This window comes from Malaclemys terrapin, chromosome 13, assembly GCF_027887155.1.
Source record: "Malaclemys terrapin pileata isolate rMalTer1 chromosome 13, rMalTer1.hap1, whole genome shotgun sequence".
Lineage (NCBI taxonomy): Eukaryota > Metazoa > Chordata > Testudines > Emydidae > Malaclemys > Malaclemys terrapin.
The window spans coordinates 20629775-20657516 of NC_071517.1; the positions used below are offsets into that span (position 1 = coordinate 20629775).

General features: G+C 45.7%; 1 protein-coding gene across 1 annotated transcript in view; it reads right to left on the bottom strand.

Moving 5' to 3' along the window:
* LOC128848420 (heparan sulfate glucosamine 3-O-sulfotransferase 3A1-like) overlaps nucleotides 1–23230 on the bottom strand; it is an 83830-nt gene extending 60600 nt beyond the window's left edge. The window contains exon 1 of the mRNA XM_054048408.1: nucleotides 22365–23230. Within this exon, the coding sequence (XP_053904383.1) occupies nucleotides 22365–22891 (527 nt within the window). The 5' untranslated portion in view covers nucleotides 22892–23230. The remainder of the gene's footprint in view (nucleotides 1–22364) is intronic.
* Between the last annotated feature and the right edge of the window lie 4512 nt (nucleotides 23231–27742).

Below are 27742 nucleotides of genomic sequence, written 5' to 3' on the forward strand. Positions count from 1 at the left end.
TAGGGGTGGAGGGGAAGCAGAGCCCTTTGCTGATAATTTCCTTGGAAGCATTTATCCAAGGAGACTAATTGGCTTGAGCAATTCTTAAATGCATTCACCATCTTTTGCCGATCCCCCTACAGATCCGGAGAGGCAAGGTAATTTGAGCAGCTGATGGACAGCAGAGACTCTACCCCATCCAGGATAGAAAGCAAAAAGCAACAACAACAAAATCTGTATCTTATTCCACTCCGAACAGTTGCTATTATAGGCAGGGGAGGAGATGAGCAATCTAGGAGGAGCTATGTATCAAATGGCCAGAAAAATACCCCGTATTCTGTTTCAAAAGCCATGCTATAGCTCACAGCAGTAACTGGACTTAGACATGAAGATTAGTTCCAGGCAAAAGCTAGATCTCATAGTGACTGGATGAGGCGGTCGGTCGGGCGGGGGAGGAGGGGACACAAGTACTTGGTCCGCTGCGGATGTGAAATTCACCACCAACTCTACAGGATGGAATTGAAGAGAAAAAAACCTCTATGAATTGTTTTGGGGACCTATAAAGGGGAAAAAGATTAAACGTCCCCAAATGCAGGAGTTAACACATCCAGGGGGACCTTTAGCAAAGCCCGACATGTCGCAGCATCAATCTTGGCCTGACCAAAGGAAACCCAGAAAAAACCTCCCTGTGGAAGGAGGAAAGACGTATCAGTGTCTCCATCCATTTCGAAACACACAGCAGGGCTCAGATAGGTCTGTCCACTAGGCCAGCTGAGCAGACGCAGTGTATCCTGTCACAAGTGTGACCACTGAGGCAACCCCAGAGGAAGGGGAGAATGAAACCCAATCCAATTCCTGACATTACAGTCCCTCCACGCCTCCTCTGATCTCCCTTACATCCTGGGATTTAATGGCCCTATAAACATGCCCAGTGTGAAAGACAGATTCAAAAACTGAAGAAACACAATCCTGATGCAAAAACTTTGGGTACGCAAACCTCTCTGTCTTCATCTCCCTCTTCCTGCCCCCTCAGCTCCCCGACGGCCGAACTCTTGGATTTATGGGCTGTAAGCTTTGGTATTCTGCACTGATGGAAAAACACTGGAAAGATTTCCAGTGGGCCAAACCTGAGCCAAAGAATCAAATATCAAGGCACAAAACACTAGGCACCAGAGTTTCTACAGCCCACAGACGGGCCCTGTAACTGTAAAAATTCTTATATTTACTTTGACAGTATTTATTTTAGTCTTAAAAAAAAAAAAAAAGAGTGAGAGACACTTTCGGCAAACTTGAGTTAACTGAATGGCCTGTATTTTTTTTTTTTTTTTTTTACAGGGGGATTGTATATCATAAAAGGGTCATGAGCACCGAAAACTAAAGCCAGCCAGCTGTCCGCTAGTTCCGCTAGGGTAAAAAGAGTTGCACTCAGCTCTAATGAGCCCCTTGGTCAGATCCTTTGTTGTCCTTTTGGGGCGGGGTATCCCCGCTACATCATTACATAGTTCAGACAGCCCCTTGCTGGAGAGGGACTGTACTGGGACATAGTCAGAGGGGATGGTTAATGGGATTTAAGTTCCACTGCTGGGGTAGTTGCCTGTAATAGACTCTATAGTGGCGTAACTTGCACAGAGAGGAGCCGGAAAAGAGTAAAGCAGGAAAAGCACCTGAGCAGAGGGTGTAAGAAGGTGCAGGTAAAAGGAGGCCACCCCTCCATTCTAATGTGCATCTTCTTCTAGAAGACGTAGCACTGCCCTCACAGCACGCCCCACCCCGCCAACGAATCCCGCTGATGCCTCTCCACCAGCCAAAGCACTGGATCTGCTCTGTCCTGCAGACACCCGCAGAGTGGGAATATGGGGGCATTCCAAGGTGGGCCAGAAATGCAGGGATGTGGGTTTCCCTACACCCCAGCTAGTGCCTGCTGCCAGGTTTCCTACAGGGGTTATGACAACAGGAGGCGAATCACAGCTGCAGCCCACTCCGTTGCTGCAGCAGCCCAAGCACCAGCATAGGGTTGAATGAGGTGGGCAGCATGTAAGCACCAGCCTATACGTCCGCATGGTAGGACGAGATTTTTATCGGTAACGTCAATTTCACCACACACACAGAGACAAATATGTCCATAATCAAAATGTACAGAGAAGCAAAATAAGAAAAATGCTGCTTGAGAACTTATTAGAGTTTGATTTAAGGATGCTTACTTTATATGTTTTGATATGTGATGTTGACAATGTGTGTTATAAGGGTTATAAAGCTTCTGAAATTCAAATTCAAAGTTTCTGAATCTCGGCATCTATTGTCATTAAATAATTATTGTCCGACACCCCCCATAATTTCCCATAACTGTGAACATTTAAATTGATAAAAATAGGAAAAAATGCTTACAACTTATAATTTTGCACAACGGTGAAAATTTAAATCAATACAAATTAAAATATATTTTAAAATGAACATCGATACTGTCCGTCAAAATTATAAAAAATAAAAATCAAATTCTGCCAAGACTACCTATAAATCAGTGCTGAATTTAGCCCACTGAAACAAATCCTGCTTTCAGATGCACTAATCTAAATCCAGAGTCACTCTTCATTTTATCCCAGATTTACCCAGTGCAGCCATGAGCAAAGTCTTTGCCAGTGTGTCTAAATCCCACTGTGTCTAAATCTCTCACCCCCCTCAGTTTATATCTGCTCCCTTTACCATTCACAATTAAGGGGAGTGAATGCACACTTTAACAAGGTACAAGAGTTCCAGTTGCTGCAGAATGAGGTGTGGCTGTGTGGTGAAATTGACTGAGGCACACTCAGAAATGACATGAAAGATGAGAGCTGGATGGAAGCTGGTCTCCACAGAATAGTCTTCGGGTGGGAAAGGAGGATGGTTGTATAGTTTTTAAAAAAAGCAAACTACAACGTAAGAGAATGGATCTCTGTACTGAAGAACCTCGAGGACAACTTGAAAACCAGCAGCCTTCTGTCTAGCCCAGGAGGGCTGGTGAGTCCCAACTGCTAAATCAAGCAAATGGCTTTCACTTTCAACAGCAGCAGGAAACCATCTGTTAGTGATCTCTCTGCCTTGTGCAGACAGCCTGGAGTGGGGGAATTTTTACACCTCGGCAGGGTAAGATCCCTCTTTGGGCTGTACTCGTTGCTGATGGGGTGGGTTAGGAGAAGGGTGGGTTTTATTAACCAGAGATTTCCCGCTTGCAGCTTTGATTTTGGAGTGTGTGTTGGGGGCGTACGCGTGGATGGGTTGGAGAAAGAGGAGTGTTAATTTTTAAACAGTTTGTTTTTTGATGAAGCCAAAGACGCTTGAACGTCAGCATTGCACAGATGGGTGAATCAGAAACTGAAACATCCATGCATAAGCCGAGATCTGAAAGTTAGCTGTCACTTCGCCAAATGGCCTCCTAATCATCTGTAATTAGGAAACTATGAACAGATGAAGCCTATAAAACACACACGCCCACCCCTGAAATCGGCAAATATAGCCTCGGTTTTCGGCTGGAGCTCAGGAATTTCTCCAAGCCCTGATATGCAATTCCAGCCACAGCCATCCAGCTCTGAATGCGGCATCACTAGACCATGGATTGTAAGGCACCCTGCAAGTGACAAGTGTCCTGTTACCTCAATGAAGGCAGGGCTGAGTGGAGTAGGCACAAGTGGCCAAACGAAGTGACTTCAATGGAGCTCCATCAGCTAATGGTGAGGCTGAATCGCACTCATGGTGGTTGACACCATCTAATTCAATTAAACCCTTGTGCAGTGTATTTGGGTCAGAGTGTGAAGCGCTTCCCCCCATCTTGGCCCCTTCAGAGACTGCAGCCAGCTGCTCACATTTCCTGCTATTCTTTATTCCTGAAAGTATGCAAGTGAATTTATTGCCCCTGAAAGTAAGGGGCCCTCAGCACAGACTGAAACCAGGCGCTGCAGAAGCAAGCACGGGGCAAGAGCCACCCACCGGCCTTTGCTAATGCACTTCCCTCCTGACCTAAATCACCTAGAGGTGCCAGGCCTCTCTTGACCAGCAGCTGGCCCGCATGCTAAGCTGCATGGTGATTTTAGTACATGCACACGTGGAGACGATGATGAAATGCATTTTCTGCTTGGTGACTTAAGTGGGCATTTGAACCCACAGAAACTGTTCACTCACCCTTCCCTGCTTCCCATTCTACCACTCCTTGCTGTTGAGCAAACATAACAGAGGTATCTAAGCAGTGAAACATTCGTAATGCCCAGGGAATCAAAGCTCCCTGAACAATACATGCGGAGACTAATATTGATTCTATAACAGGGATATAGATTGTGATCATACCTAGCTCTCATATAGTGCTTCTCATCAGAAGGTCTCATAGCAATTTAAAAAGGAAGTCAGTATCATTATCCCCATTTTACAGCTGGGAAAACTGAGACACAAGGTGGTAAAATTAGTTGCCAAGGTCACCCAGATGGCCAATGAGAACTCTGGTCTCTTGAATCCCAAGCCAGGGTGCTATCTATCCATTAGGCCACACCGCTTCTATGGATAGCATGTATCTATGTATAATATATACACACACACTGTATATACTCATTCATAAGTCGAATTTTTTTAGTAAAAAAGGGAAGCACCAGAGAAGGGGGTCAGCTTATGAACGGGTATTGAGAGGGAGAGGTGGGACACAGCAAAAAAACCCACAGCAGCAAGTCTCAGAGTCCAGGGGGGCAACTGACTCAGGCTTGCAGGGCTCTCGCTACAGGGCTAAAAAGAGCAGGGTAGACACTTAGACTCGGGCTGGAGCCTCATGAGGGAAGAGGGTTGTGGTACCTGGACCCCAACTCGAGCCTAAACATCTACACAACTAATTTTAGCCCCACAGCATGAGCCTAAGTCAGTTGACCTGGGCTCTGAGGGTGTGTCTACACTGTAATTAGACACCCATGGCCAGCCCGTGCCAGCTGACTTGGGCTCGCGGGCCTGTTTAATTGCAGTGTAGATGTTCAGGCTCAGACTGCAGCCCGAGTTCTGGGACCCTCCCACCTTGCAGGGTCCTGAAGCCCACGCTCCAGCCCAAGCCTGACTGTCCACACCGCAATTAAACAGCCCCTTAGCCCAAGCCCTGCAAGCCCAAGTCAGCTGGCATGGGCCAGCCGCCAGTTTTTAAATGTGTAGACATACCTTGAAACTCACCGCTGTGGGCCTTTTTCTGCTGTGTCGATGTACCCTTAGTGCCCTGGCTTTCACCTGGCCTCGCTAAGATGAGAGCTACAGGACATTTGTTTCCAGTGTTCTCTGACTTTAGCCTGATAACTAGAACCGAGTGAATAATTCACAATGAATAATTTGTTATTTAGGTCATTTCACCTCGCCTCCTGTTCCCCGCCAGATCACAGAATTTGAAGATCTACACTGTTATTCAGTTTGTGAGAATGGGAAACAGCAGTCCTGACTCAGACCTTGTCTGTATTAAGAAAGCGTGCCTTGAGGTAACTGAATGGCTTTATTGACATCAGTGAAAATATGCTGCGCTAGTGTAAAATGGAGCTGAACCCAGATTAGTTTAATTAATTTAACTTCTCCATTAGCGGTTTGATTCAGGGTAACTAAACTGATGTAGTTACACCCATGGACAGGTTCTTAACAGACAAATCCTTAGGCCCAAGCCCAACAAGATTTAGCAGGAATTGTGATTGAGTAAGGACTGCAAAACATGGCCTCATGAGAGTACTGGAGGAGGAAGCTATTCAGTGTGAGGTTTTCATTATTACTAGGGTGACCCTGGAACGTGGGTGCAGTGCACAGTTCTCTCCTTCCCCCTAAAACCCTCACATTTCTCATATGCCTACTGGAAAATTCACCCCCTTCGCAGGAAATTAATTGCAATTTAATTGCGGCGATTGAGGGCCCAATCCTGTTTCCACTGACAACGGTCGTGTTGAAAGCAATGGGAGCAGGAGCTGGGCCTGGAGAGCTTTGCATTCCTTCTTTAAATCCACTGCAGCGGCTCTCCCTGGCTAATTGCTCCCTTTAGAACCTGCACGTTTCTCGCTCTCTCAGGCCTTTTCAAAAACACAATCCAGCTCCCCCCCTCCCCCCCCGCTCAATGGCTCCTGTGCAATGGAGACTCCTTGACACCCTGACACTGTTATTACAAGGATTAAAGGAGATAATGGCCAGTTACTTGAGTACACAGAGAGCAAGAGGGAGGCATTTGTCTAATGACAAACACTGGCAGACTCTCTGTTGTCAAGGGGCACAGGAGAACACTCATGCTTTCCTTACTGATCCCCTACAGAGCCCCAGATAATGCACTTTCCTCTACCTACATGTGCAAGGTACAGTATTAATTAACTCAGTCGGGATGGGATGTGGGGAATAGTGTTGAGACTTGGGTTCTCAGCATAATGGCACAAGCGGATGGTGAACACATGGATCGCCAGGTGGATCAGCGAGAAATACTGCCCCATGGTACTGTACTGCACAAACAGACCTGGTGCAGAGTGAAGTGGGAATCAGGCTCAACGTCTGGCTCTAAAGCAGCCTGGGCAGGGTGCTGTAGAAGAGAAGACATTGGACAAGGTGGGCCACTGATGCCCTGCAACATGAAGTCCCACTTCAGTGAGATCTTTTGCAATACTTCTTAGCTCCGATCCGCTGCTCTTCACACTCCAACCATGCACTCACTGGTAGCTCCGCAACAGTGCTTAATTTGTAATGAAAGAGGTGCTGGGGCTCAAGCAATGTTTTTACTTTCCTAACTGATGTGGCAAGTGCCAGGGCTATGAACTGCCAAGTGTAGAGGTGCCAAGGCGCCTTGTCTCATGGTGGCTTTAACACTGCAAGGTCATGTGATAATGTCACCTGGTATGGAGTACCACTTGGGACACTGCTGGTGTTTTTCCACTGGAAACAAAGGATTCCTGCCTTATGTAAATCCTATTTAAGGCTGGGAAGTGAGTCACTCAGGGCTCTTCTCCATTGTCTCCCCACCCAAGATGGAAGACTGCTGAGAACACCTGAAGAAACAAAGAAACTAAGCTGGGGAAAGGCAAGGGCTGAATCCAGGCTGAGACAGGGTCTAGCCTGTGAAGAGAAATAACTGGAACTCTAAGCTGCAGAAACTCTGCAACCTGCCTAAAACAACATTTATCGTGAGAAATGACTATGTGCAACCTGTTCCTTTAGTGAATTAAGCTTAGGTTGCATTTTTTGTTTTATTTGCTCAGTAATCTGCTTTGTTCTGTTTGCTATCCCTTACAATCACTTAACATTTACCTTTTGTAGTTAATAAACTTGTTTTTATCTATTCCAAAACCCAGTTTGTGCAATTCATCGGGGGGGGGGGGGGGGAGAGAAGACAAAAAGCTGTGCATATCTCCCTCCACATTGAGGGAGGGGGTGATTTTTATGAGCTTGCACGGTACACATCTCTCTATACAGCACAAGGCAATATTATTTTGGGTTTACACCCCAAAGGAGGTGTGCACGTGAGTGCTGGGTAAATCCCCAGAGCTGATTTCAGTCTGTGTCTGCAGCTGGGTGTGGCCTTACCTGTAGTGTGCGCCAGAGAAGGCTTGGGGGCCTGGCACAGCAAGGACAGGGTGAGGAATCCTAGGCTGGTGGAATGGGTGGGCTCAGTGGGACCCCAGCACAGCAGATGGCACCCTGGATGGAGGGGTCCAACCCGTCACAGCAAGCACAGGGCATTTGTGATGAAGAACGTGACGTATGTGGCTAGGACTTTGTTTTCTTTGCTCTGGCCTTTTCCAAGCAAGGGGTCTGGCTGCCTCTCTCATCTGGCATGGCCAGGAGGGGATGCCAGAGAGAGGATCTCGCTGGGTGAGAGAAACGCTCCTCTCTCTCGCTCCTGCAGGCTCTGGATTTGTCCTTTCCCTAATCCCCACCCCAGTCACCAGCGCTGGAAATCCCCAGACTCCCAGAGCGCCTTTCCCAAGCAACTAGCAACAGCAAGGGCACGGAGCCTTCCTGTACCACCCCCTCCAGACCCATAGCACTGGGCCCAGTGGCCTCCTCTCCTAATGGGGTGCAGGGGTCAGGAGGAGCTCTCACCGCTCTCTGCCAGCCCTGCCCCATAATTGGTAAAATCAAAACTCTGGATTTCCACCCTTCCTTTTCTGTATCTCCATTGGCTGTTGGTTCCCCTTTACCCAGCCCTCCTCCTCATTGCCCTTCTCCTCCCATTCCCCTCGCCCTCTCTCGCTCCCCTTCCTGTCCCCCACATCCAACCCGAGCAGCCTCCCACTCCCAGCCCCACACACACAGTTGGAAATCGGCTAAAACTACATTCCGGTGATACAAATAACATATCTAAAGGAGCGTGCTCACAAGAAGCTGCATCACTGCACGGAGTGCCAGCCAGCCCTCTTGGGAACATAACCCTTTCCCCGCCTTGCAGCAGCTCTTTGTCTCATTAGATCGTGAGCCCTTCAGGGCAGAGGCCGCATCTTTCTATATGTCGACACAGCACCTAACACAATTGGGCCCTGATCTCACCTGGGGCCTTCTCATGCTAATGCAATATATCAAATCAGTGACACAGAGGCTGCAAGTCAACAAAGAGATTCAGATATGTCCTAGGTGAAGCCATCAGACATGTTGTCCCCAGCTGTACAAGTGGCACACATAGCCCATGCCCATCCACCATGTGATCAGAGTTGAAAGACCAGCCTGCTTTTGTGGCCCAATACAACATCAGATGCAGTGGAGACAGCACTGAGCACTCAGCATGACGACAGCTGGCTTTAGTTCTTTCTCCTAGAGGATGTAAACTGTCCTGATTGTTTAACAGTCACTGTCATTCAGATGCTACACTGAGAAAAGCCATGGAAATGACTGTAAATAAATGTTAATATTCACGTCGTATGAGAGGCCAGGGCTCGGCTAAAACGTTATCATCATCCCTTGCCACTACATAGAGCTTTTCTTACACAAGGATCCCACGTTGTTTTGCAGATTATAGGCAAAGGATCCCTTCCCCACCTCTGAAATTCAACCAGTCCTGGGCTGGAATCCAGCAATCAATTGATGCCAGTAGCACACTGCCCATCAGTTTGTGAAAGGGGAATAAAGATATCATAGCCAATTGAAACTGCCGGGTCAATTTTTAGGGACGGAGACTAGAATTACCTGAGTTGGCATTCAGCCAGGATGACAGGATTGACACCGTGTAAAAAGAGTCAGGAGAACTTTGAACGACCTCAAGCGTAAGGACCACAATTTCATGTGTAGAATGAAAGGTAGCGCCTCCGACAATACACTGGGAGCACCATGCTGGAAATTCCCCACCCCACAGAACCCCACCACCAGTTCTTGTACCTGGATTTTCCTTGGTGCTCTCCTAACCCATCACAACAACGAGAGACTAACAAGTGGCAGCACGGAACTGGGCGTCAAGAGGTCCTGCGTTGCAATCCCGGCTCTGCTACTGACTCACTGGGTGACTGTGGGCAAGTCAAGGTACCTTTCTGCCTCAGTTTGCCCATCTGTAAAATGGGCATGATGATAATCCAGCTATCTGATGGGTGCTGTGAGGATTCATTAGTCAATAGCCATGTGGTACTTTGAACATCTAATGGACAAACTATTATCCGCAATGGGAAAGTCATTATCATTGTTAAAGGAGGGTGAAAACAGATTTCCAGGCGCCTGCACAAAGGTTAACATGTCCCTATAGTTATTACTTATTCTTTCTATTGTGGTAGCTCTCAGGAGCCCCACTTGTGGATCAGGACTCTATTGGTTTAGGTGTTGTACAAACACAGAACAAAAAGAACTCCACACAGCACTATCCTCCAGGAAAGCTCCTTTCTAGGAGTTAATGCTGTCCCTTTCCAGCTCTGTGCCACCTGCCCACTGCAGAAAGGTTAGGAACAGTTCAGGAAGGCAATGCAGACAGCAGGGAACAGCACATAGGAGTCAGTCCTCACCCTGCATGTCCCTGCGTTCTGAAGGTTTTCCACGTGGATCTCAGTTCATCTTGCGATGGCAGGGCACAGGCTCCACGGACCTGAACACCACTGCTCCAAGAGGAGATGATACTTACACTCCAGCCCAACCCAGCAACCACTGAAGTCACCAGGATTCTTTCCATTAACTTCACTGGCAGTTGGCATGGGCCCTTTGTGAGCACAAATTGGCCCATGTATCCAGTGGGACAGTCTGCAGACTGGGAGAATTTGTCCCCATATAGAAGAAAAACAATGCCCTACCTGAGCCAAGGGTACTGCTGTTCATTAAATCTGAAAGGGCTTTAAAACATCCCATTCACTAGGATATGTGGGGTTTGTTGACATTCAACATTTCGCACTGACTGGAGAGTGAAGCCAAACTGGTTGGCATTGCCCTTTATCATCCTCAGTTTCATGGCCTGGTCTTCCTTCGCTACCATGGAATTACAGCTCGTTGGAAACTGGAATTTCTGTCCTGCAGGAAAGTCCAACAGTTCAAAATTTATATTTGTTCCAAACTGGAACAAAAAGTCAAAAATTTCTCACAGAACAGAAACACCAAAAAACTGTAATCTGGGCCCAATCAAAACAGTTCAGTTTGGTAATGTTGAAACATTATGGTATGAAATAGTATATTATATCATATTCAATATAATTGAAATTAAGATATATCAAAGTTGAAATGAAACAAAATGGAATGATACAGCTAAACAAAAGGTTTTTTACATTATCAAAACACAAATGTCAAAATGATTTGTTTCAACACTTTCCCGGCAATAATTTCATTGAAAATCAACACGTTCCCACAAAAACGTTCAATGTCAATGAAGCAGTCTTTTCCAACGAACAACTCCTCTGCTGAAAATTTTTCCACCAGCTCTCCCCAGTGATGTGGGGTTTGAATGTCCAACATCGCAGAGGAATATGTTTAAACATTACAAACAAAATCCTTCTTATTGAAATTAAGGAAAAAAACAAACCGTATCACAAAGAGCCAAACTGCAATCCCAGCGTAAGAAAAACTCTCATTGAAATCAAACCCTTCGGCCCACCAGACCCTTTCCCACGTACTTGCCCCAACAAAGCCTTTGATGAATGGTGTCTGCATAGAGAAACTCCCCTGGGCTTGAAATCAATGCATGTTTTGATCTACTGGAAAGACTGGACAATTTGGTCCAGGTACTTTTCTGTTCATTATTAGATTCATGTAACAAACATTAAAAAACCTCAAACCAGCTAACCTTGGAATCTAAACCATGCAATGGTGCCTCTTTACAACTGACAGACTTTCAAAGTGATAAAAGTTTTAGCTAGCCTTGGTGTTTACTCATCAATAATACTTCTCCGGGGGGAATTAATCATTGAAAACCTTTGTCGTTCTCTTTAAGTCTAAAATGGATTAAGTAGCATTATGAGTTAGGGTACACATTTGTAGCCAGTGAGACTGCAGGAATGTGGCTGAACAGAGAACCCGGCCCACGGAGACTACGCAGGGAAAGAAGCATTAATGTGTCACCCGCCCCATTTCTCTATTCACAGCTCTTGTCACTTCAGGGGAGCGTGTTTACGTAGATCATGCCCCCTGCATCTGAGGCCCTAGCCCAGAATGAAACTCTGTGGCTCTTGTTATGGAGGACCTGAGACAGAGCCTCTCTGAAACTCTTCAGCCAGAATTCTAGCTGGACATTTTCCACCAGGCAGTTTCCTACCTGGTGTTGTGTGGTGTACCCAGCCAGCCCGAATATGGCCTTTCAGATTTGGGTTCTATCCAAGCAAAGCCCCATTTTACTTCAATAGGTGAACAACAGGTGGGTCAAGCCAGAATGCATGCCACTTCCTTAACCTGACAGAACCTCTCCTGCTTTCTAGAGACCATTATAGGAAGTTAACGATTCAGGAAGAAAATAAACCAAGAATACTGAGGCAATGAAAACTACAAACTTTTGCAACAATCGGAAGAGGAGGAACTTGGATTTTAAGCACCTGCATTTTAACATTGCAAACAGGCTTTATAAAATGTTTTCCCCCCACCGATTAGGAAGATCAAAAGATCGAAGAAAGCAAGAAACCCATGAATCCTAAACTGTGTAAATCTCATTTAGATATGCCTGCAGCAGTGAACTGGTTTATATATAAAGAGACTGAGGCAGAGGTTAGAAAGAAAAGACATTGCGTTTGAAGAAACATTGGAAGAATATGTTTGTATTAATGATGAAATTACAAAAACCTTTTAAAAACTGAAATCCTTTATTACCAGGTGTTATACTTAACTGAAATTGCTGCTGTAGGCAAATATTTAAAAGGCATATGCCATGGAGGGAATTAAAGCAAATAATTCTTCATGCTTTTTTAAGGTTTTAAAGAGCAGATTAGACAAACACCTGTCAGGGATGGTCTAGATAATTCTTAGTCCTGCCTCAGTGCAGGGGACTGGACTAGATGACCTATCAAAGTCCCTTCCAGTTCTACATTTCTATGATTCTGTGAAATTTCCATCAAAATCAATGGGAAGATTTCCCCCCCAGACTTCCGTGAGAGTTAGATCAAGCCCGACAAACTGAAAATTCAGCCTGATCATTCAGATCCTGATTTACAGTCTAGGGCTGGGCACATAAAGATGCAGATAACAGGCCGCACAAGATCTGCAGAGTTCTACAATGCTGCCACTAGTTTCCCCTTTCCCTACTTTCACGTGGAGGTGCGGACCCACACATCTCAGATTGTCGGGGCAGGCCAATGGAACCCAAATGCAGCATTGCATGCTGGGCACCATAGCCACCATAGGCCGCACCTGTGTTAAATACTGGGGCATCTGCAATCAGCTGCAATTTATGCAAATAAGGTGTCAAATTACCAGCATGGTCAGCCTTGAAAGAGCAACATTCTGGCACCTCTGCAGTACAGCATCAAAAGCATCTAAACAACACATCAAAGCCAACTGAATGCAGCCTCTCTCTGGCTTCCAAAGCACCCCATGGGGCAAAGGGTGGAATTTCCTTTTTGCAGTGTCCTAGGCTGTATTACTAAACCAGTAACAAGATTTGTAGAATGTGGGAGATTGGGGGACCTTTAGATGGTATCACTGCAACAGATGGTGCTGCAACAGGAACATTATTTTATGAACTTCTCCGCAAAGGAAAGAAAGCAATGAACTCAGCAGGAACAAAAATATGCATCTTTCTTCTTGCAGAATCACATAGTTGATGAAATAGAAAGACTAAGAATAATTAGAATCCCCCCTCCCAAATAATCTCTAATTATAGGCCTGATCCTGCAGAGTTTACTCGCATGAGGAGACCCCACTGAAGCCAATAGACTTACTCATATGAGTAAGGACTCCTTATCAGAGTCATGCTTGCAGGATCAGGTCCCTCAGTTTACAAACTGTATGAAATCTCTGCATAGCTACTGAATTTCCCTGAAGGCAGATTAGCGCCAAGAGGGCTGGAAACAACTGGGATATCTGGGGTAAGGAAGCTAGTGACCACAGCAGTAAACTGCAGGAGCCCAATCCTGCAGCCCTTACCCACATGAATAGTCTCACTGATTTACTTTGGGCTCCTTATGTGAGAAAGTGCTATAGGGTTGGCCCCAGGAATGTAACTACAGCTGCAACCTAATCCACTTCCCTTCCATAATAAAGGTACTTAATGAGAATTTGCTAAGATTTATGACCATAACAATCACCTCTTCTCCCCTTACCCCCTTTCAGCATGCAAACCGTTTGGGTTACTCCTATATTCTCAAGGGAAAGAAAAGTGTAATTAGTAGCTAAGAAGTGTTAATGTGTACATGAGAGAGAGATTGGAGAACATTTTTATTCTCAGGTTTTCTTATCACTTGTTCCCTCTTCTGAGCACTTTGGAAAGAAACTAACTACTCCCATATGCCTAATTTCTTATTACGCTTCAAAAGATATGGGGATGAATCCTGGCTCCAGTGAAGTGAATAGGAGTTTTGTCACTGTCTCAATGGAGGCAGGTTTCTACCCAGGGACCAAAGACTCAATACAATTACTCACAGAAGTCCCCCTGAAGGCAGCGGCACTACTGGCCTATGTATGGGATATTTGTGTAAGTAAGAGTTTGCAAGTTCAAAGATAGCACCAGCTACTTATTAAAAATGGAGGTAAATGCATCACTGTTATGCTGGCTTCATGAATGCTTTAAAATGAGCCACTCCGGATATGTCTACGCAGCAGCTGGGAACTGACCAATGTCGACACAACCTCAAGAGTATACGCAGCTATCTCCATAGTGTAGACATACCCTCAGGCTAGCTGTCTGAATATGATCCTGCCCAGCCCCCAAGGTACATTCTCGGGAGGTTAGCTCAAGCCACCACACATGCCATTGCGGCTTGAGCATTAGCTTGAGCAGAGCTAGCTCATGCATGTCTACCCAAGCAGGAAATTACATGGCCCTGCTGCTGTGTAGACGTACCCTCAGTCTTAATTGCAGGAAAATGGGCTTAATCCCCTCCCATGACAGCCAAATGGTGTTTCAAAGCTGATTTGCATGAGACCGGGCCTTGGGACTTCTGTCTACGAAGTCTTTGATGTACAGAGCCAGATTCTCAATACTGCTCAGAACCCACAAACAGGATTGAGTCTTCAAGAGAGCTCCACTCCCATTTAGGCAGCCAGACGTGAGGCCACGCTTCTGAAAGAGCTCCCAGCTCAGCACTGAAAGCCTGGTTGTAAGGGTCACAGTGGGAGTTATTGGCTGCAGGGCACTTAAAAACATCGGACTGCTTATTCTGGTGCCTAAATGGGAACTGGGCTCTTTTGAAAACCTGGCCCTGTCACAGACCTCCTCCTGTTCAAAACGACGAGTTATCCTAAATGACTAGAAATGAAAGGAACTCTGTATATTTTCAGCCTCCCCACAGGCAAGAAATCAAAGATGATATTTATTTGAAAATAGCTGAACAAAACAAAACAAAACCCCTTTGGTTTATCCCCAAAAAATTAACCACCCAAAATAAGTTTGGGTCCCACAGGGTGCTGGGTATGTGGAATCAATGTTGCTTTTTTAATCTTCCCCCATGTGTACACACTAGATGGCGCTCTACATCGCGTAGTGAAGAGAGGTTAAAAAAGCTAGTTCCCAAGCAATGCCAAATTGTGCATACGTAAGACACAAGGCTATGGAGCGGATTGTGATAGAAGGGATTTGTCTCTCAGCTTTCTCTGAGGACTTGTCTATTCACTCTCTTAAACTAGTCAGCCTTTGCCCTAATCAAGACATTCCACACAGACAGTATTGTGAACTGGGGGCCAAGTTAACCGGCATACTCCGGCGATGCAAAGCAGCCATAAATCTGGTTTTACTGGACAGTCAGAGCAGGTTTATGGCTGCTTTGTATCTTAAGAGTAGCTCAAAGCAGCTGGAACATACAGGTGAATCTGGCCCTTTAAAGGACATGGAGCCCTGCATCACGTGCGAGGTAATCCCCTTTGCACAGCTCTCCTGCCCCAACCCCGTGCCCGCAGGTTCACTGCCAGAGGACGCTCCACAGCTACAGAAGCATGTGTAGGGTTTTCCTCATAGTGAAGGTGTTTTGCCCACAGATAAATATCACACTAACCTGATGGTACCTTTGTAACAGGAACTCCAATTACCAGATTACCTATTTTAGGTATGTCTATGACCCCAGCCCCACCACCACAGTATCTGAGCACCTCACAATCTTTATGTGTTTATCCTCACAATACCCCAGTGAGGGAGGGCAGGCCTATTATCCCCATAGTACAGGTGGGAAACTGAGGCATGGAGCAGCTAAGTGACTTGCCCAAGGTCAAACAGGAAGTCTGTGGCAGAGCAGGGAACTGCACCTGGTCCCCTGAGACCAGGCGAGCACCTGAACCACTGAACCACACTTCCCCTCTCTGACTCCATTCATCATCTTATGCTGTATTCGATGACCCAGCTTCTATTGCCCACTTGTCAAATTTTCAAACAAGCTCCTTTGTGCTGTTCCCCAGTCTGAGGGTCAAGCTAGGGAGGAACTCCCTTTAAATGGCCACAGAGCGACCTTACTAACTTCCTTCAGACATCTCCTCAAAACTCTCCTTTGCCATGAGGCCTACATAAATCTCCACAAGTTAGGCAGCTGGTGTGCTCAGACCACTGCCCATCATGCTGGCCAACACTGTCTCACTGCACTCCCCCATCTGTCTGACTGGTTGTTTCTTGTCTTGTATTGTAAGCTCTTTGGGGCAGGGACCGTTTTTTTGTTCTGTTTGTACAGCACCGCGCACGATGGGTCTATGACTGGGCTTTGTAGGCCCTACTGCAATACAAATACATAATTCAGGACTCCCATTCTCTCCATATGTCTTCCCTACACAGCCTAAGCTCACTATAAGCAGGTTGCAAAGTCACTTCTACAATCTGCAGGCAACGCTGTCATCAATTCAAGTGTGTTTGGGGGAAGCAGAGTTCATAGAACGTGGCGTCTCTCCCCAAAACATTTAAAGTTGTGGCTTCATGTAAACGAGCTTTCCTGAACTCCAGCCTCCCCAACACAAACCATCTCTTGGAACAGAAAAAATGGCTAAAAGATAATGACTCCGTCCTTGAACACAAGGATTGGAAAGCTTAAATCCGCTTTAACGGCCAAACTTCCGACAACGAGCACACACACGGGGGGGGGGGGGGGGGAGGTGTATAAACCAGGAATTAAAAAACCAAAAGAATCAAGATCAAGCGAATGCCCGAATATAATTATCTAGCTGCAGAGAATACAAACAACATAAAGGCTCGCAGTTCCAGTATCGTGGGGGACACATCAACATCTAGAAACCAAAGACTCTGTCAGCCAAGCTGCGTGACGAAGGGGAAAAATCTCACTTACCCTGAGGAAATTTGTACGGTACATAAAGTCTCCCCTACCAGGCATAGCGATATGACCGAGGACGGTTGTGGCTCACAATTGCTAAAGCACCTCCCCTTAGAGAGAAGAGGGCTTGTGGTGTTTACATCAAGTAGTTTGCTCTGCAGTACTTTACTCATGATGGTTGGGCCATCTGGGCTGCTCACAGTTCTCATTCATTGCGCTAGTTCTTTTTAAAACATTCCTCCCTGTGCTAGTTCTTTTTAAAACATTCCCACTCTACCCAAAATGCATACTCTCCTCTGGTCACTCGCCGAGTGGCAAATGACTCCCACTCCACTCCTCTGAACTTTGCTGTCCAGATGAGCTCTGGCCATACGACCTCGCAATAGCGGCTGACCTCCAGAGACCCGGAGGCTCCGATTTCATTTCAGACTCTTTGTGTGAATCGAGGCTTGAGGCACAGGGGTTGGGAAACTCACTGCACAAGAAGGTCCTTTACAGCTGCTCCCAGCTGCTATGAACTTGCTTTTCCTGCCATTCTTTTCAGGAACTGAACAACTCCCGGCTCACTTTGACCCTCAAGCATTACTGGTTGCCTTGAAAAAAAACCAAGAGGATATAGATACAAGGACACGGAACTTCCTAGGTCTAGAGGCATCAGGGTGGAAACTCGCAGCCTGACAGAGAAACCTTGAGTAATCTTTCATCTCTTGCAGAACGCTGTAGCCTAATGACATTAGCTCAGCTTTTCTCTAGTGCAAGTGGCAGCAGCATTACAAAGGCAGGGAGATTAAAACATGAAATAAACGTTCCCTGTGTGACTGACAGCATAATGACATTCCGACAGGCGACTGAAACGGTGCACAGCTAACAAAGGATCAGAGAGAAACAGCGAGGCTCACAATACCATCAACAAACGCGTATTTTTCTTTCAGACATTTCTTACTCGATTGCATTATCCCCATAGACTTTAAGTTTTCCCCAGGCTGTATAGTCATGTGCTGGGTAGAGGGGATGGTAGCTCAGCTCTATTAATACACAGGTTCACCTGCTATTGAACTCTGTCAACTCAATGGACTTGTTCAGGACCAGAGCAGAGATTTCTGTGTTTTAAAGTCAATGAGACCATTGTGGGCTGTTTCCCCTCCTTCCTTCCCTTATGAACTAAGTACTCGCAAAACTGAAATGGAGAAAGCTGTTGTAGGCGCTGAACTTCCCTTGATATTCAAACCACATGCAAATGCACATGTAGGTGTCACACCAAGCAAATACAATCACAGAGATTGTTTTTAAATAAACCTCACTGTAGGCGAGCTGCCTTTTAAACAGACGCAATGCAGTCTAAGAGGAGAGGTGATTATTCCACTTGATTTAACATACAGCATTTTAGATCGGTTTCATTTATTGTCTGGAACCACAGTAGGTGTTGAGACTTTCACTTATTAGCACAGAGCTCTGCTACAAGTTATTTGCCTTAGGAGTCTGCTATCCTACAGGCATTACAATTTAATTCATCAGTTAAAAAAATAATCTGATCTTGCTGTACTTCTGGTATCAGCCTCTCCAAACACTTACGTCCCTATTAAAAGGATCTCACAATAACATGCAACAGCTACTATAGCTCGTCTTTTATTCCAAATAGATGTTCTCCCTTTATCTCCTCTGTGGTCAACACTGCTTCTCTCTTCTCAGCCTGTGAGGGGCACTGTTGTGACAAAATACAGTCTAATTTGAATGATCTCTCAAGAATCCAAACACATCAACTTCATGAAACATGTAAAATCCACTGATCCCCTCTCTTCCCTTAAGTCTGCTATTTAGCTGCTGCTGTCAATAAACATCTATGAATATTAGCATCTAACGGCTTTTCCATTTCAGTGTAAAGATCCTGGTCCTTTTTGTTACTTTTTAGATAAAGCACTCAGTGCCCATGGAGATTCCCTAAGGCCACCGAAAGTGAACTAAAATGTTTATATCCTGAAATGATGCTGTTTAGTCTGCCTGCTTGAAAATAAAAATAAATCTGAAACCTAAGATGGTGATTCCAAAGACAAGCAATCAAGAGATACTAGCAAACATCTGGCGATATTCCCAGTATTCAGTTCTACTCAAAGATCATGACAAACGCATGTGAAGATTTTTTTAAATAATGTTTTTAAACAGAGCCATTTAACTGATTACTGACTTTCTGATCCTGCAGCTCTGACATACCTGGAACTGCACATGTTAGTAAGGATTACTCACATGAGTAACGGTTGCAGGATTGGGTCCCTAGTAATGAATAGCCCCATACAAAGAACTCACTGTACTTCAATCTCCACAGAGCTAATAGCAAAACAGTGAAACTCAACACATCAAACAGCAAACAAACTAAAGCAATTAATGTAAACACTCCAGTATCAAATGGTAAAACATTGCGATTACATGAAGAGCCTGAAGGGGAACTACTCACATGGACAAGAGCTACCAGATCAAGCCCAAACTCTTTGAAATTAAACCCCAGACACTAAGAAATATATTGTGCAATAATGTATGTCACTGACATATGGTCTGATTCTGTATTCCTTGCTCAGGCAAAATTTCCAGGATTGGGCCAACCCACAGTGTCATCTCCTCTGCAACGAATCAAGGAATCCATTGTCAAAGGAACAGATTTCCTGAATTACCAACCATAAATAATGGCAGACCCTCTCCCAAAGCCATGTGTTTATTTTTCAAAGTCAAGAGTTGATTAAAGTTCTTGAGGTTTTCAGATTTGTTTTTAATATTTCCTTTCTGATATAGGGTCAGTGCATGGAAAATTGGATAAGCACTCACTAAAAATATCATTCTGTAGGCAGCTTCAGCCCTCCCAAAAGGAAATCTTTATTCTCAGAAAAAAACACACACCCTGCAATCTGAGAAAATAAGGTGCATTCTATCCAGTGCAATATATGGAAGCACAGTGGTCTCTTCCCTTTGCAAAAATATATTGCACAAACGCTTGGGCTAGACTCTGACTTTCTGTATGACGATACTACTGATTTCAGTATAGTCATCACAATCTTAACCAAATACCACCCTCCACTAAAACATCAGTAAGAGTTAAATGACAATTAGATACAAGTTTTAGAGTGACTTCAAGTGCCTTCTTTTTTGCTTGTTTGCCGGATGCAGAATCCCAATATTTCTATTGTGCAAAAGGAGGACAACCTATTCTTAGATCCAACAAGTCGTTTTCATATGAACTGGCCAGAGGACACAACTTTATTAACTTTAAATTACTACGACACATCAGGGAAAAAAATCTAACTAATAACACTAGGCGTATTGCCCTATGGCTTTAATTTCTGTTTTCACATTGTCAAGAGCTCACACTTACTTTCTTTTCCTGCAAATGAAAAAATTAATTACTTTAAAAAAAAAAAAACATAAAACAAAGACACCTTAACAACATTTGCTTTCTTTCCTGACTTTGTTCATGGCTATTTATGGATAATTACTACCACTGACATTTTTATTATTATCAGATTGCCCAAAATTATGAGTGAAATTTATAACTTTCCTCATACTTAAATGGAGGAAATATATTTTAAAGACTAGATTCTTAGAGGTTGTTTATTTGCTTGATTTTGTAATACCTGATAACATATTTATTTCCACACTGTCAGTTGCTTACTTTAAAATACAATCTTATCTCATTTTCACAGGGATTACTACCCGATTTTACAAATACAACAGCAAATTTAAGGGAATTCTGAGGCTTTCCTCCACATGATATTTTTCCTTCTTAAAAAGAAAGATGAGCCAGGCAGTTTACAAAAAACAAAAATTGAACAAAAGCAGGGCTCTGAAGTGTATTGCTAAGTTTTCATCTACTTTCATCCACAAGCAGTATAGTTTTCCCACGACACATTTTTTAAAAACAAAAAGTTCAGTTTTCTCGCAACAAGTCTTGTTTTTTTAAGATCATCTAAAGAAATGTTCGTATCAGGATGGTGTCTAAAATTATCAGCCAAATTTCCACTGAAAATAGTGATTTAGGCCCTGATTCTGTAAACGTGCTCAATTTTATACATTTGAGCAATCCCATCGTGTGTGTGTGAAGTACAGTACATGGAAGTTACAAACACACACAAAATCAAGTGAAATGCTGAGTTAAATCTTTTAGTTCATCAAAGCAGAAAAACACAACTGAAAGCCTTGAGCCAGACTTTCAAAATATAGTTTGTTATCGACTTAGGCCTGGTCTACACTACAGAGCTAGGTCAACGTAAGGCAGCTTACATCAACCTAACCCTGTAAGCATCTACACTAAAATGTAGCTCTCTCTGCTGTAACTCACCCACAATACCAACTTAATAACTCCACCTCTGCGAGGGGCTTAGCATTTATGTTGATGTAATTAGGCCAACACAGTGTCAGTGTAGACTGCTGATGCCTTTCAGAAACTGCCCCACAATGCCCCACTCTGGCAGTTAAATCGGGGCAAGAGCTCCTGGTGAGGACACACACTGACGACACAGGGAGTGTAGTGTGGACATGTAAAACTGATTCAATTACTGCAGTGGCTGTACCTGGACATAACTTAGGTCAACTTAGTTTTGTAGTATAGACTTGCCCTTAGCCTTCAAAATATACCTTAAAAACACCCAACAATTCCTAAACATCCTAACATCATACTTCCCTTCCTTAATAAGAAGGAGGGGGTATGAATGCCTATTGCTTTTTTGTTTGTTTTAATCACTAAAGAAGCCTTAGGAAGAAAACGAGCCAGTCACTAAATGAATCATATGCTATAGGTGGTTGAAAACTTTGGAGCCCATTTCAAGAGCTGATTGTCCCTGAGAGGAACCCTCCTTATAAAATGACTTTTGCTGTGGCCTCCCCACATGCTGGGCTCCCCCTGCGCTGACGGGGTTAGGATGAGTGCTGTACCCCTCTTCTCTCCCCCACCCTGTTTCCCCTTCACTGATGCAACTGTGGACAAATGAGACATTGCTGATCATGTTCCACGACCTGATCCTGGCAGACATTTGGGAAGGGATGTGGGGAAGGGTATGGAGGTTGGACAGGCAGAGGAAACTTTGAGGATCAGGGCTGGGAAGGGCTTTGGGAATCAGGGCTGGAAGAAGCACTATGGGGCGGAGGAGTGTCTTTGTGGATCAAGGCTGGAGTGGGAATTATAGGGAGCCTTCAAGGATCAGGGCTGGTGGGCTACAGGTGTCTGGGGATCAGGGCTGGGGGGCTGGAGAGAGGTATAGGGATCAGGGTGAGGGGTTGTCTTGGATCAGGGCTATGGGGGGTATGAGGATCGGGGCTATGGGGATCAAGGGCTGGGAGGGGCTATGGGGGCCTTTGAGGGTCAGGGATCAGGGCTATGGGGGGTCTTTTGGGATTAGGGCTGGAGTGTGTTTGGGGCTAGGGGCTATGAGGATCAGGGCTGGGGGCTCCGAGGGGTCTTTGGGGATCAGAGCTGGGGGCTCTGAGGGGTCTTGGGGATCAGAGCTATGGGGAGGGGGGTCTTTGGGGATCAGGGAGGGAGCAGGAAACCTTTAACCCCCCCTCCCAGCCCCGGACGAGCCGCGGGGGCAGCGGCTCTCGCCCCCCGTTCCGTACCTGTACCAGCCGAAGCCCCGCTCGTAGCCGCGGTCGAAGAAGTGGGGCTCGGCCCCCGCGGCCCGCACGTCGGGGTGCACCCGCAGGAACTCCAGCAGCGCCCGCGTGCCGCCCTTCTTCACGCCCACGATGATGGCCTGCGGCAGCCGCTTGCTGCCCTCGCCCAGCAGCAGGGCCAGCGTGCCCGGGGGCTCCCCGCCGCCGCCCGACCCCGCGCCTCGGCCGGGCGCGTCGGGCCGCCGCCGCTGCTGCTTCGGCCGCTTCCTCCGGGCCGCCGGCGGCCAGCTGGCCAGCGAGGGGGACCCCGGCTCCAGCCGCCCGCCGCCGCCCGCCGCCTGCTCCGGGGCGGCCGCCAGTAGGGGCCCGGGCAAGCTGGGGCAGCGCTCGGCCAGGCAGTAGAAGACGTAGAGGGACATGAGCAGGGACATGAGCATAAGCAGGAACTTCTTGAAGACGCTGCGGGGCAGAGGCTCGGGGCAGGCGGCGGGGGCAGGCGGCCCGTTCCCTGCCATGCTAGCCCGAGGCATCTGCCCGGCCCCCCGGCCATGCTAGGCGGCCCCCCAGCCAGGTGCCATGCCCCCCGCCCCCGGAGTCAGCAGCGAGCGGGGGGGCGCAGGGCTGCCCCGGGCCGCATTGTCACTGCCCTGGAGCTGGGAGGGGGCTCAGGTTGTGTCCCCCCCCCCACCGGTCTCTTAAGGGTGATGCTTCAGGGGGGCATCATCCGCAGGCGGCTCCTGCCGAGCCCCGCAGGAGGGGAAGCCCCGACGCGAACAGATCCCGTCTCCCAGCCAAGGGCGAGTCGCTAACGGAGTCCCTGAGCTCAGGTCCCGGTCCTACCTATCGCCGGCCCCCGCCAGGCCAGTCTCCTGGCGGGGGGGGGGGGGGGGGGTGTCACAGTCCGCACGACTGAAGCCGCTGCTCGCCACAGCCCCACCACCCCCTGCGCACCCCCGGCAGGGAGAATCGCTGCGAACCAACGGGACAGAGCCGCTCCCGGCTTCGCCTCCCTCCTCCGGCTGCAGCCTCTGGCTCCGCTCTCTTGCCACCTGGGCTGACGAGACCTGCCTAGGGGGGCTGGGGAGCGCTCCGGGGCTGCTGTCACCGCCCCTCTCGCCTCCAGCTGCTGCCACACGTGGAGCTGGAGCAAAACTTCTCCAAAGGCAGCGAGCGGGACGCGCCCCTGAGCGAGGGGAATGCGGAGCGCAGAGCCGGGGCTGGACTCTGGAGGCGGGACGGGGGGGGGGGGGGCGGTCGTGCAGCCCTTGCTGGTGACCCAATGGAGTGAGAGGGGCGTGGGCTGCGCTGAATACCCCACCCCCCTTCCGCGAGTCGCAGGAGCTAGTGGTACATTGAACGCCGTGTTTATATCAGCCTCCAACTAGAGGTGGATTTTGTGGCCAAAGGTTCAAACTTCATCTCATTCCCTATTATCACAATCTCAGGCAGATTTAGGGGAAAACCAGATTGTAATTCACCCTAAGCGTTTGATAGCTACTTCTTCACCAAACATGTTTTAAACAGAGCAAGTACAGAAGTCGCTTCTTTTTATGGAAGAAGCCCTATTAGGATTATAACTAGGGATGAAATGAAGTCGGGTTCTAGAGAAATGTAATAGGGGTCTGTCGAAATTATTCTAAAACCCTATGGGATTTAATAATGAATGATCTACTTTCTATTGAATGTTTAAGGTATCCTATAGGATGTATTAATAGAGAATTGTATCCCTGCTCCAGCATTCTATAGGATGGTTTAAACATTCTATAGAAAGGATCTCATCCTATTAGATTCTATAGGGTTTGGGGTGATTTCTATAGAACTCTATTTTAAATCATCTGCTAGAATTTCATAGAGCATTATAAAATCCTATAGCTAAAGAATTCTCAATTCTCTATTAAATTCTATAGGACTTTTCCATAAAGGCTTTGTATCAAGACAAACCTGGAGTAAAGACCTATCCAGTACTATATCTGACTGTGTAACCATCCATCCACCTAGGTTTTCATACTATATCCATCACCATGGTATTGGAGCACAAATTTCTGATTTAGACCCTGATCCTGCAAACACTCATGCACATGAGTAATTTTACACATAGGAGTAATCCCACTGAAGTCAATGAGACTACTCAAATGTATAAAATTAGGCATAAATCTTTGCAGGATTCTGGTCATAGACTGGTAGGAGGCAATTTATAAAGTACATGAAGTCCTGAAACCAGATCCAGCCCCAATGATTTCAATGGAACACACTTATGCTTTCAGGATTGAGTTGCCTGACTGGGCCCTCAGTTTGTCATAAATATACACATATTGCTTTCAGAATTTATTATTCTCCTTTGAGAGTAAATAAAATGTTGAAATAGCTATCATCTTCATGCCTGGAATGCCTGATACTAAGGGCTTCATTATTTCATTGCCTGTGGGAATGTCCTTTTAATATGAAACGTTTGTCATAGATTATAGAGTTTTTAAACACACTTGCACATGAAACACTTGACTTGGATTTTTTCTTCTGTTTAGTTGGTGTGGATGTAGCTAAGCAATTAGACTTCAGCTACTTGCAAGCAGAGCTTGTGTATTTTCAAATTATTCAATGAAGATAAAAAAAATTGCAATTAATACTATTTAGCCGTCTGCAGCGTGGGTTGAGTTATACAAATGTGTTTGTAAATAGAAAACAGACTATAATTCATAACAAATATTTACAATGAATTATTCTACTAGGTCTGCTTAGAAATTTGATAACACTTTTTTTCTCTTTTAGCAAATAAACATCCTTAATTGATGATTTTCAAGATCTAGACCCACTCCTGATACATGTAAACAGAGAAGACTGCTTATCTAAAATTTGTGAAACTGACTTACTTTATGGGCCTGGGGCAAGATTTACCAAGGTATTGAGGTACTTAAAGATGCATATAGGTGCACCTAGTGATATTTACTAAAGGGCCTGAACAAGTTAGGCATTTAACTCCAGCTAGATATCTGTCTGCATCATAAGTCCCTAAATATTTTTGTAAATGTGGCCCCCAATACAAAGCCTATAAAAGTCAGCGAACAAACTTGGCTGACTTCAGTGATATTGGAAGCAGATCTTATATAACGAATCTGATCAATTTAATGCAGCTTGATTTCTTTACGCTGATTGTTATGTTTTTTCCAGACATATAGAGCAACCTGTATTTTCAATTTAAATAACTGTTATTTTAGAGTAGATTAAGAAAAACAAAATCAAGAAAGAACAAAAGTGAAGTCTCCATAAGAGCGCACATTGGCACAGGGTGTGTGTGTCTCTACAGTTGCCAACTCTTGTGATATTATCACAAGTCTCATGATATTTGGTGTTTTTCTTAAAGTTCCTGGAGGCATGTGGCTAGATTAGACTCTCAGCTTTCATTTGAAAAAAAAAGTAAATTTTAGATCTTCTGGTTGCAGAGAAAACCTTGAAAATCATGACTAGCTCTGTGGTCACAACGCCAGTGAAATTTGACTCGACTGACCCTCCATACAGACGGAGGGGTGGCTGGGCCAAATCAGTGAATAGCATTGTGACCTGGCACACAGGGAGTCTGCTCCTGTACAGTGGGGCACAGAGGAGTCCCCTGAGAACTCGACTCCTGGCAGCACCAGCTCATGCACAAAAGAGAGAGGAGAGATTCCCTGGCTGAGGGAGACCCAGTGTTCCTCTGGGAGGAGGGGGAGGGGATAAAATAGGACAGGAATGGGGTCCTGGCTGGGAGGGGACTAGAATTTGACCTCCCCAAGAAACATCTGAATTGGCACCACTGCAGGTGTGCATGCACAAATCCCGTTCACTTCACTTAGGGTAAAAGACATGGATCTGGAGGCAGAGTTTGGCACTAATTGGGGTTCAAGATTAAGTCTTGTTAATATTTCTATTCTAGATTTATTCATTTTGGTATAAACACTGCTGAATACTGTACTTCTAATGTTAGAAATATTAGAAGAGTACAATCTATTTATCTATATTTGTGAATGTACACACCTCAACTGTTTCGGCTTTAATACAAAATAACCATTTTCAGGGTAATATTCATGATTTTTCAGGAAGTTTGCACTTCAGAACAAGGGATGTTTCACACTGTAGTTCCACTGAACATAGCAATATTGATACACTTTTTGCCATCATGACAGATTCAGTTATATTTTTGTTCTGTCCTTTTCTCCTTTCTTTTATAGTTTTAGCTAATCTATCTAGCTATCTTAAGGTTTTGTATTGCCAGCCATCACCAGCTGAGTACCTTCCACAACAGCAAATCTTTAATTCCCTAGCAGACTTTATGGAATCTCTGGCTATTCTCTTTGGAAGCTCTGTCTGGGGCTTTAAAGGAAGCACAAAATGGTGTTCGATGCAGTGAATCTTATTTCAGTTATTGGGGGAAAGCTTTCTCAGGTTTGGCAGGATTTCTGAAAGATTTGGACAGGCCCAGCAAAGAAAGTAACAGAATGCCACTAGCCGTCACCTACACCCAACTAAAACCTCTCCAGCATATCATCAAGGATCTACAATCTATCCTGAAGGACGATCCCTCACTTTCACAGACCTTGGGAGACAGGCCAGTCCTTGCTTATAGACAGCCCCCCAACCTGAAGCAAATACTCACCAGCAACTACACACCACATAACGAAAACACTAATCCAGGAACCAATCCCTGCAACAAACCCCATTGCCAACTCTGTCTGCATATCTATTCAAAGGACACCATCATAGGACCTAACCACATCAGCCACACTATCAGAGGCTCGTTCACCTGCACATCTACCAATGTGACATATGTCATCATGTGCCAGCAATGCCCCTCTGTCATGTACATTGGCCAAACCGGACAATCTCTATGCAAAAGAATAAATGGACACAAATCAGACATCAACAATTGTAACATTCAGGGCTTTGGAGCGGAGCCCGGAGCTGGAGCGCGGAGCAGCTCCGGAGCAGTGGCGCTGCAGGTTTTTGCCTGGAGCTGGAGCGGAGCCAGAGCACAGCTCCAAAGCCCTGATTAACATTCAAAAACCAGTAGGAGAGCACTTCAATCTCCCTGGACACTCAATAACAGACTTAAAAGTGGCCATTCTTCAACAAAAAAAACTTCAAAAACAGACTTCAACTAGAAACTGCAAAACTGGAATTAATTTGCAAACTTGACACCTTCAAATTAGACCCGAATAAAGACTGGGAGTGGCTGGGTCACTACAAAAAGTAAATTTCCCTCTGATGATACTTACTCCTTCTTGTCAACTATTGGGAATGGGCCACATGCACTCTCATTAGCACTACAAAAAGTAATTTTCCCTCTGCTGATATTCACCCCTTCCTGTCTACTGTTGGAAATAGGCTACATCCACTCTGTCTGAATTAGC